General features: G+C 32.3%; 1 protein-coding gene across 1 annotated transcript in view; it reads left to right on the forward strand.

Annotated features, from left to right (window-relative positions):
• The first annotated feature begins 324 nt into the window (after positions 1–324).
• The window catches only part of zye, an 89,930-nt gene continuing 78,225 nt past the window's right edge, over positions 325–12,029 (forward strand). Inside the window, exons 1-2 of the mRNA XM_068766819.1 lie at positions 325–449; positions 1,046–1,105. Of these exons, the coding sequence (XP_068622920.1) occupies positions 325–449; positions 1,046–1,105 (185 nt within the window). The remainder of the gene's footprint in view (positions 450–1,045; positions 1,106–12,029) is intronic.

Genomic DNA, 12,029 nt, shown 5'->3' on the forward strand with positions numbered 1-12,029 from the left:
TTAGCTCACAGTCCAACGGGTCATGTAGGGCTATGCTCGGGATTTTCGTACGATAGTAACCCACATAGCCCAACAGATTGGCAAGTTAAACTTGTAGCAGACAGCACGCAGAACAGATTGCCGCCGGAGCCTTAAAGTTCTGGAGTAGAGACCACGGACCGTTAAGTGCAGCATATTATCCAGCTTAGAATATTGGATGCAGGCGAATTTCATCCGGTTCTATTGTAAAATTAGGAGGTAGAGCAATGTTCAACATATTCAAGGCAACCTTACAATACTTTGCGAATCGAATTCAAACAATGTACAGCCGACTGTGAGATGAAAATGGGAAAGGTAATCGAAAGCAGTTGGATCGTCTCCCCGATGAGAGACGCGGGATACAGCCGCATCTCCCTACGATACTGCGGCAAAGAAGTTAAAGTGACCACCTATTGGGATAAACAAAACTTGTTATTCTAAGGTTGTGTAAAAGAAATACAGAAAATAAATAAAGTGATAATATTCGAGTTCATTGATATAGATTTTTAGATTTTAAAAAAATAACTACGAATAAAACAAGTTTCAATTGTATAACTAATAATGGAAATGTAAATCAAATATAAAAATATAGAGATAAATGGAAAGTATAAAAAAGTCTGAAAGATGGAAGGAGTATGGAAAAGGAGTATGAAAAAGGATAAAAATTAAGAATTATAAAGGATGAGTACGAAAATAAAAATTAATTTGAAAAATCATTGAAATAAAAGTCCCCGTCTTATCCACTATAGGGCAACGAGTGGTCTGAAAAAAAGTAACTTACAATACTGCAGAGTGCAACGCTTCTTTGTTGATGATCTAATGAATTATTAGGCAGCGGATACGAATTAAAAACAATCAGAGATTGTTTCTCATCGAAGATTAATGTCTTCTATAACATTTTGCTTTAAATTCATAGTATAAGAAACAAGTACAACTTCACTTTTCCCCTCTACGGAGAGTAAAAAACTAAAAGTTGATAATGCCTTAAAATTTGAAATTAAATAAAAACCACAAATTTTGTTTACAGATGCTGTTTTTACTTCGGCCTTTGCAACATCACCGAATTTGAGGTTGCACAGAGTCAAAGGTGCTTAACCTAAACCTCTTTATAGTAACCTTTTCCGAGTGATCCTATAAATTTAACTTAACTAACACCCTTTAAATATGAATTTTTTGTTAATACTTTATATTCAACTGTTAGATAGAGCAATTTTAATTGTAAGAAATAACTCATTCCCATCAACTTAAAAAAAACTCTGTACCTTTCACCTTACTACTGCAAAATTCTAATAATCAGATATCCCATAGCAAATTTGATTCGGTTCATAAAGTTGAATTATTTATATTATTTATATTATTTGGGCTTTACTCTAAGAAGCTGTTAAAGTTTTCAAGATTTAAACCACCTATTATCGCAAAATATAAATAACTATCAGCTAAGTCAGATTTAGATAAAATTTTTAATATATGTATTGATCGACGTAACGACTTTTATAATCACTAGAGTTATATTTGTTACGACAGCAAAGCAGACATCCCACACTTTTTTAAAACCCTACAGAGGCTGTGTATTAAATATTGGCCTTGAATTTTATTTCGAAAAACAAAGTTAGATTGTTAATATAAGAAACAAATGCAATAAACTGTTTCTATTCTTCAATAAGTACTATATAATTAATATCAATAACAAAAAAATACTACAAAGAGGCAGATCGAAAGGTCAACACGCATGATGGCCTTAGTCATAACAAACCGTGATTTTTAAAGATTACCACGAGTAACTGTTGGCCCACCAATTACGTTTCAGCATAATAACTAGTGGATTTGCAATTCACTATCTCTGTTTAATGTTTAGTTTATGATCTTTTAAATTTTACCCTTTAGCTAAACAATTTTACAAAACTTTTTAAATTTAACTTTTGCTATAATTTCCAACTCATTTCTTTATTGGGACTACACAGGTGACTACTTATTATTTCCAGTATTTACAAGTTCATGGTGGTAAAGCATAGATAACGTTTGGCTTGATCTAATTTAAAGGTAAATTATTGAGTGCTTTCGGAAGCCATGGTTCCAGTTACATTGAGTAAAACACATTGACATTGCAGGATTGAAAGATCGTTGTACACATAAATCGCTTTGGCGGACGGTTTATAGAATAAACTAGTGCAAACACTCCCGAGAGAGCCAAACCTCGATTTGGTCGGTTTTTATTACCTGGCTCACAATATCACCGCTACTACAAGCTGTAAAAAGAAATGGTGGAAACAAAAGCCAGGAATTCTATTTGATATTATCGGCGTTTGGCGTCTCCAATGATATACCATCTAATCCAATCCCCGACAAAGCCAGTTAGTTTCCGAACGTGGATTGTTTCGTTTCTTAATTAATTCGCTATATTATATATATTTATGCACCTGTCTCGGTCATGGGATGGTGCAGCGTTTGAGACTACCGGGGTTGTTTTGTAGGTGGCAATTGTGGCAAAATCCTATAATTAACGAATTTGGGATATTGAAAGCGGAGTGGAAATAATGAACAGATGCCACTTTTAAGAACTTGTGAATGCGGAGCGCCTTTGGTGCATGAACGAGGAGTCTGTATTTGACTCGCAGATTTGAATTCACTAAGCTCAAGCTAACATATTACCTATTATTACAGGTCTAATTACATCTTCATAGAATATTACATTATCTGTTTACCAATGTACGCAGTTAGTGGCTTATTTATTGAAATTGAGTTTTTCGCTCAGAACGACTTCTAGGTATTAGACAAGCTCTATGTCATTGGTATCGCAAGATACACATATTCTAACTATTTGGCAGCAGCTGCTTTACGCTATTATTCTAACGCATGCTGTACTATACGGTTTCGAAGAAGTGAAGGCTGTTATCTCTAATGCTTTTACAGCTTCATCTGACATGAGTTAACGGAGCGGAAAGGTCCATAAATTACACTAAAAACTAAGTCATTCGTGTTTCAGAGCCTACATGTGACACTCCGCCGGAGATGAAAGTGGTGAAGTTGAGGCTTACCTGGTCTGTGTTGATGTTAGTGGACCGCTCGGCAATCTAAGAAAGGATTCGCATGCATAAATCAAGGTCGCAAAAATAGAAAATAATATCTATATTAATAATAATAAGATTCCATCTTCAGAAATATTTTTCACTAAATGTCTAATGTCTTTGCAAGTCGTAAATCCATGTGCAAAGGGCCTTCTCTTTATTTCAGAATTGTCAGTCCTTGTCTAATACCGTACAGTCGTGCCTTGCTCTCGTTGTCATGTCATCAGCAGTAGTCTGCTGATATTTCTAATTCCCTACGGTCCTCTCCAATGAATCGCTTTTAGCCTATCTATATATCTGAAGATTATGCAGTAATGAATTTGGTCGATTATGAAAAAATCCAAATCAATGTCCATCTCTAAGGCTATAATTCATTTTAATTTGCTTGCATGTTTTGACTCATCATTCACTGCTGGACAAAGTCCTTCATCGTTTATTCATTTTCAATTAGATTGCATGGAAGCTGCTCGCATTGAGCGTCTTAAATAGGAATTGTATTTTTCACAGAATGTTATTTATTTACAGGCAGATTATATATTGTATAGTCGTGATCCGTCTTACTAGCCTCACCAATACATTGAAAAATAATCAATTAAAACTATTAGATCTTTCCGATATCAAACTAAACGCATATTTATATTTTAAACTAGCTGATCCCGCAAACGTTGTTTTGCAAAAAAAAATTAAAGTTTTTAATTAACAAATGTAAGATAAGGGTTGATCGAGGAGGGGTGAAAATTTAGGTTTGTATGTATTTTTGTATGCTGTATCATAATAAAATAAAAACCAAAAAAATTGTCTAAAAAATTAAAAATAAAATTTAGGGGTGGACCACACTTATCACTTAGGGGTATGAAAAATAGATAGTAGCCGATTCTCAGACATACTGAGTACGCATGTAAAATTTGGTAAAAATCGGTCAAGCCGTTTCGGAGGAGTTCAAGTTCGAACACCGTGACACGAGAATTTTATATATTAGATATAGCAAATTTGCATTTTTAAATTAATAAACTCAATTTATTGATCTTTACATTAATTTGAATTTTAACACGTAAATATTTTTTGATAGTTCGTCCTCTATATGTTTAATTTGATTCCGCAACCCGCTATTGTATTCTCCTTAATAAACGTTACATATGTATGCGTATAAATTATTATTTGATATCTGACACTAACGGTCACCTCTTAAAGAGAAATATAATTAATATCAAATTAAAACCAAAAACATAACATAACAAGCATTTAAATATGAAATAAATACTTAATAGAATGAATATATTGGTAATGAAACCGCTTAAAATCATTTCCGAATTAGATAACTACGAAATTTTTATTTTAGATTTACACCGAAACTCTATTCGCTTTAAGTATAGTTATTAGACCTGATGTTTGATTGGTAAGTCAGAAATATTATTTGTCTAATATTTTTATTATACAAAGCTGTTGGAGCACTGTGTAATAAAGATAACGCTCTAGAGAACTCAACTGGGTCCACGTTTGTCCGTCTGCCCGGCGTGTCAAATCAAATGCCGTGTACTATAATGTATACTCTTTGTTATCAGTCAGCTTAACCATTTATTAATTAGATCATGGTCAATTAAAAAGCTACCGTGACCAGTTGAACAGTCTTTTTAAAAATAAGATATCGGCACCCGCATTGACTTGAAAGTGCATTAATCTTTAATGACTATGAAAATGAAAAAAAAAACAGAAATTATGTAATTAAAAAATTTGTACGTACAGAAACTTTCTAATATATATTATATTATATATCTGATATAATTACTTCAATTATAAGATGCATTGACAACTGTTTAACAACTTTGCGTACAAAAAATAAAAATACAATATTCCACAGACAAACGCATTTTAACTAGGCTACATCTTGAGCGATCAGAAGGACCAAAGTCACCGACGTGGCTCTACTAATTGCACGTCTGGGGTGACAATAGGCGAAGCGCAATGTTAATGCGTAAGCCGATAGTGGCAAACGGTCGAGTAGCCTACTTACACCGCATCTATCGAGCCAGTAGACACGGTATGGGTGAACTCCCCCCTCCCCCCAAGATGGAAGGACGTAGTCAAGGACGCGAGAAGTCGCTGGTTGTCAACAGCGCAAGACCGGACAGTTTGATGATGCTGGGGCTGACATGACGATGAAGTCTATAACTAAACGACATAGCGCGTAATTTGATTGGCCACAAAATTTTTCAACTGACTTTTAACATCATTTCATTAAGCAAGACAAGGACCAATATTTAGCCACTTCCGCACATGCAGTGGTAGTCGTGCAACAAAGTGCACCGCCCGCCAACCCGCTGATAATTGCGTATGCGGCAAACAATGCGAATTACACAACTGCCACCGTTAATTCACTCAACACGTTTTTCACCCCTCCACGAGGAATCTTCGGGAGTTACGTTACATCGATTAGTGCCAAACACAGAGTGACTACTCTGGCAGGATGGACTTCCGCAAGTTAACGCCTGATTCCATTAAATATCGGTTCATTAACCAATACATGCGGACATACCTGTACAGAGGTTAAAAAAAAACATTATTACAAACACGGCGCATTTTTTTTTTTTTTAAGAGCCACAAAATACTTAAACAAGATTAAAACTATTTTAAACCAGTCGTAATTTTCGCACAGAAATTTCTGTACGAAATAAGAAGTACGTAAAATAAAGTTAAACAAGTTTTGAAATTCTTACGATATCACAATATAATTAAAACACATATGTATTATTATTTAACATATTTATTATATACACTATATAAAAATCTTACATTTATTTAATTACACAAAAACCTCTAAAGTCCACTTTATTTTTTTTCGATAGGCTTTCAAATGATATGGAATTCACGTGGACATTTCACCCTGACCATTTTAAACAAACAAAAAACAGTATACATATAATCACATTAGAAACGTATAAACCTCAGAGCACGACCTTTCATTGTATAACAAATAAATATCAATAAAATTTATAGCTAAGACATACAACGAATCTTTTCAAATTTAGACATATTAGTTATTGATAAAAAATATTGTGGTCACATAACAGGTGACATAAGAACCTATTGATTTGATAATAAATCAGGATGTTTGAAGATTGAACGTAGCAGTAAAATTCACACATATATAATAGATTTTAAGTGCTTTATTACGACGTGATTGCTATAAGTTTGTGAATTTTCAATATTACATTTTGGAGAGATGACAGGGCTTTAGAAATATCAGTTCTACACTTACAACAGGTTTGAAATCGTGTCATAGACTATATGTGATTTACCGAGGCTTCTTGTAACAGTGTTAATATATCAGAAATCACATTAAAAATGTAAAAGATATTTTCGTATTAATTTAAATACTATTTAGTTATAAAAACTTTAATAATAAAAGATTATAATATACAAGATGCTTTACTTAAAAATTTTAGCTCAAGAAAAAATGTATTATGCGCAAAACAGATAGTGGGGCTTTAAGTTTCTGGAATGGACCCACTTGCCAGCAAGTGCAGCGAAGCGTGTACACTTGGTGGACAGATGACTGTATTAAGATCATCGTAAAACAATCGTTGTTGTTTTCAACTTGTTTTGTTATAAATCTATGAGGCGAGGGCGGTGTCAAGCAATGGACGTCCTATAGCTGATATTATAATAGTAATGATGATTATTTAATCGTCTTGTCTTTAAGACCTCTTCGCCGTCGTAACCGGAACATCGCAATAAATTTATACTATTTTTTTTTCAATAAATTCAATACTCTACAACAGAACATGTAATATAATGACATAGGCAGCGTCTACAGCCAATGTGCTAATACACCACAGACAACGTTTAAATCGACTTTAAATTAATTTTAATAGCTTCGCTTCTAGGTTTTTAATACTCTCTGCGAATGAAATTTGTCAGAAAGTGCGTAATTTTATTATTATTTAAAAGACGTTATACGAGTACTAAGCGTGGCTTGCTATATTATTTCAAAAGAACTGCTGTAATTTTGTAGTCTTAATATATAATAATGGATCACTAAATATATTGTCAAGCGCGAAACTCGAAAAAGATTAATTTCGATTAATTTTGGATATCATTTTTTTCTTTTAGGAAGTTTTTCATGGCGAAAGGGAATGGAAATAATGCCTTCAAAAAGTAAAAATAAAACTTCTTTTCCCATAGAAATTACAGAGTAGCTTAAAACATCTAACTGTCAAATATTTGATATTAATCAAAACCAATAAATCATGTCAAGCTGTATTTTTGAAAGTAATTTATATTTAATAATATGACATCAAATTAATAAATAAACTTATCACTCCGAAATACGTATCTTTTTTCTTTTGGACTACGACGGCAATTAGAAGTCTGTTAGGGTTGCTAGTTATTAATAAAAATGTATGCAAAACTAAACCAATATGAGACGGCATAGTTCATGTTGAATATTGTCGACATCGATATCTGTATGAATGAGTCACTAGTGATGCGCTAAGCGGATGCGGTCAGTTCACGGCCTTCACATGTGCCCTTTTATCTGACATAGCCGTGCTGCTTCACACGACCGATCTCTCAACGAACCGAAAATTGTAAGACTATTCTGATGAATTATGAAGATTGATTCGATAAGATTATCCATTGTCTAATCCGAGGTTTAATATATGTAGTTTTAAACTGTTCGATTGCAAAATTATTGCACTTTTAGATATAGAAACTTATTGGTGTAGACAGGCTCTATCCTGAATGAAATTAAAGATTACTATTATGTAAAAATAAACCGTATAATTATTCCACATGTCACGCTATTAAAGGATGTTTATAGAAACAAAATTTTATAGCTATTTATACACCGGTGGAAATAATATCGTGAAAGGTTCCCATAGTCATATGACGTATGATATGCTCGTTGGGGCGACGTTCGTCAACCTGCACTTTACACGTTACTTAAACCCCATGGTCTGTCAACAAGTCAGAAGGTCTCTCTTCACTTAAAAGATTTCGACTTGATCGATAACATATATGTAGGTTTTTTTAGGGCTCCTGCTATAGTCCCAAATACTACTCGTACAACCCCTGTCGGGTCCACCGGGACAGTTTTCCTTAATTATTTATTTGCAATTTTTTTTTATTTTGTCACTCTTCTTACGTCCTTTTTAATATATCACACTCATTCTTCTTTTATCCGTCACTTTATTTTCCACTCCTCTCCATTCCTTTAATTTTTATACCTTGACTTTAACTTCACCGTTCCTCCTAGATTGCTACTTTACAATTTCGATTCATTTATTTATTTACTTTATTTCACATTTTGTTATATTCTAGTTTCTTACTTTTATTGTTGTAACTGATATCTATATTACAGTATTATCGTTTAAATTTTTAATCACAATGTTTCCTTTTTTGTTTCTAATTACTACTGTTTTATTACCTTTCATAACATAAGTAGATTTAAGTGTGGTAGCCTATATAAAATATGCTACATTCAACTTACACGTCAAGTGTTAATCTTTCCAATGCTATCGCATTTAGGGTTTTGTGTTCAATTCACATAAGGAATATTTGTACATATATATAATTGTTGTAAGTTTAAATTACGATCATGTTCCTCGTTTCACACAAACCTTCACCTAAAGAGAGGTCATGCATGATTATTATAACGCAAGCATAATATAACATAGTCAATCTATCCGCTGACTTTTGGTGATGATGAAGCACAGTGGATTCATAAATGTTATATTCGTTTTAAATTTTAATCTCAGATCGTTTTATTCCACATAATATATGTTACTTGTAACAATGTACTTTTTCTGGTTTATACAGTTGCAAAGATTATAGAGTTAGATTATAGAGTAGATAGTTGCAAAGTTATAAAATGATTGTAGGACGGACAGTGTTTTAAAACTTAACAGATATGGGGCTATATTGTTCGAGGTGCAGATGTGGGTGTCCTTACGGGTGTAGAGATAGCCGTGTACCTGCAATCGATTGCCAGTGCGAATTGGTCATGCGAACCGCGAACATTGCTTTAAGTTTAGCTGCATTAAAACTTCATTTGTGGAATTGTGAAAAATGGGTGCCAATATACATACAATATAAATAAGATTATTGTTTGTGTTGATTGATTAATTAAAAGTCAAGGTTAGGGAATAGCAATAAATTTAAAATTTTTATTTTTATTTTTATTGTGTCTACGACTATAAAATAACAATGTTAATATTCTGACATCTGTAACGTTATCTGAAATGGACAATCTCAATAAATATATAAGTCTCTTAGATGTTAAAGTTCAACATACTTTACCTCGAAACATTTATTTTTAATTCAAATTCTGAAAGTTTTTAGAATAAATCGCTATTAATTAGCTTATTAATTTTCTAAATACTGCTGACGATGTTTATTAATTAATCAAAATAAATTAAAATTATTATGATTTTAAAATAATGAATTAAATAAAATTTATAGCTTATGCATTTTCAAATATGTAAAAATTGAGACTTTTAAGAAAAAATAAACAGCTTTATGTATATATATATTAATTTATTTCATACCTATATAATAGGTGTGCAGAATTAAGAAGATATTTGAATTAAAAAATATATATCCATTGATCTAATTCAAGAATAAATAAATTAAATAAATAAAGATTACAAAGAGTTTACAGAAAACATTCAAATTAATGAATCAAATCTCAAAATGTAAATAACATACCGACTATGTTGTACGTTATTGACTGAATGAAAAACATTTTTGTATTGACAAGATATTAAAGATCTTTAAAACAAAAAAAATATAAATTGTTCTGAAGTACAACACTACTTCACGTGTATTATCTCATCTTTATCAGTTATATCCGTTTATAATAAACCATTCTTAGATCATCGAGATATACTTAACACAATATAGCAAAAAATTGTTTGCCGTAATATTATATAAAGTTAAAATCTAAATCTTTTCAGGGTTCATAATCAATTTATTTCATTCTGACTGAAACTGGTGGCAAGTAGCATTTGCAGAGGCACAGAGAGCGCTTAGCCTAAAACGTCTTTTAAATTAGCAAAGTTCGAGAGTTCTTCGTGGATACTACAATTTTACCGGATTGCGATCATATCTTGGTTTAAAATACGTACACTTATTAGTTCACTTACACATAATAATAATAGTAAAGCCTTTAATTTCTTGTAGAAAGAAATGTTACCGACTTATAAATTTCTTGTTTTACTAGCTTGTTTCTTTGATCTACAAGAAACCCTCCGCGGATGATAGCCTCCTCCAAAGGGTTAAGATTTCTCTTTCTTGTGCTGTTTGTCTCAAGCTCGGACCTGATGTTTTTCTAATATTTCCCATCTCGTAAGCGGTCTTCGCCTTTGACGATTTCCTTGAGGGCATTACAACATAATACCCACATTACTATCCTTTAAAATTCACTCAGAGTACAATTAAATACATAAGTTTCAATTTTGCAATTTTATCGTAAGTTGGTAGTGTCTCTTAGGATAGTCAGCAGTGGAGGTTCAGTGCCGCCCCACACACCTACTACACGCGCACACACGCGCCACAACGGTTTTTGAACAAATTAAATTGAATTAACTAAAGATCCATCACATGAAATGTCCGTTATAAATATAAACCAATAATGTCAAATATAATACTATATATCCAAAATTAAACATTTCGATGAAGTTTTTTGGAATAGTATGAGAGGATGTGGGGTTAAAACTTTAATTCTTGTTTATACTAAATCACATGATTAATAAAAACACAAAGATGTTGATTGAAATAGCAAGGCATTTTTTTTTGTATTTATTTATGCGATATTATAAATTCGTTGGATTAACGACATAGCAAAGAATGTACGTATATTAGCAGAAACAAAGTACTGTAGACATAAAGCATACCAGGACCAAAATTAAAATAAATTTTAAAACGACTTAGTTAATTGGATTCTCGAACAGAAATTTAGAGGACAACAACTTCACAAGTTAGATGCTTCATTATCTTTATTGGACGTATCGTTATTTTTAACTACTTTTAAATTGCAATGCAAATGTCAAACAAACGAAGTGAAACGGCTGCGTATAGTAAACGCAAGTTAAAAGCAATTAACTACTAGACGTTTAGGTTTATTGAAAGTTTAACCTTTTCCGGAAGTGCTATTATGTAACAATATGAAACATAAACATGAGTAGAAGAGCATATGTAATAAATAATTTAAAAATATTTATTTTTTTAACTTTTATCATCTAATTAAATTTAAAACACTTTATCATCATCGTCATCATTAATTTGACGATGGATGTCCAAGGCTACACATAGGTCTCCGCCATAACGTCTTCCGATGACCTTAACAACGCGATCTTCAGTCTGCTCGTGCCTGTGGCTACCACTTCAGCTTGGCATTCCGCTAAGCTGTATCGATTGCTTTGCTTATGATACTAATGGTAGCCATAAATATTATAAATAAAATGTCAAGTTCCAATTACAGATTCATAGACCTCCCCGTAGATCTCCAAAGAGACCGGCTGGCAGCGGCTTGCAGTTAGCGTAAAATGCAATAATTCTGTAAAAAAAATGTAATAATGTAATAAAAACGTTTTTTTTTTCATGTGTTTAAAAACATAATTAATTCGTAAACGCTTCCGTTATTTATAAACTTTAAGTTTTTTTTAAAACTGATGATTCGATTCTTGGAATTCTAGTTAAGTTTTTGTTTAGATGACCTTACCCTGAACTTTAAAGCTAATATGCTTTAATTTTATATTTCTATTAATTCCCCTTTTTAATTCTAATATTTATTGCTTAATCACTACGACCGTTTCTAAATAAATTGCAACAACAATCATTGACCTTGTAGTGCTTGAGTCTCAAAATATTTTTTCTGTTGCCCGTGTGGCCTATGTAACCGAAATGATCTTTAAAGATACGTTGGATTTACAGGTGTGCTCGCAAACA

Source organism: Battus philenor, unplaced genomic scaffold (assembly GCF_028537555.1).
Source record: "Battus philenor isolate CCGP_79_NKW_IND1 unplaced genomic scaffold, ilBatPhil1.0.hap1 SCAF_22, whole genome shotgun sequence".
Lineage (NCBI taxonomy): Eukaryota > Metazoa > Arthropoda > Insecta > Lepidoptera > Papilionidae > Battus > Battus philenor.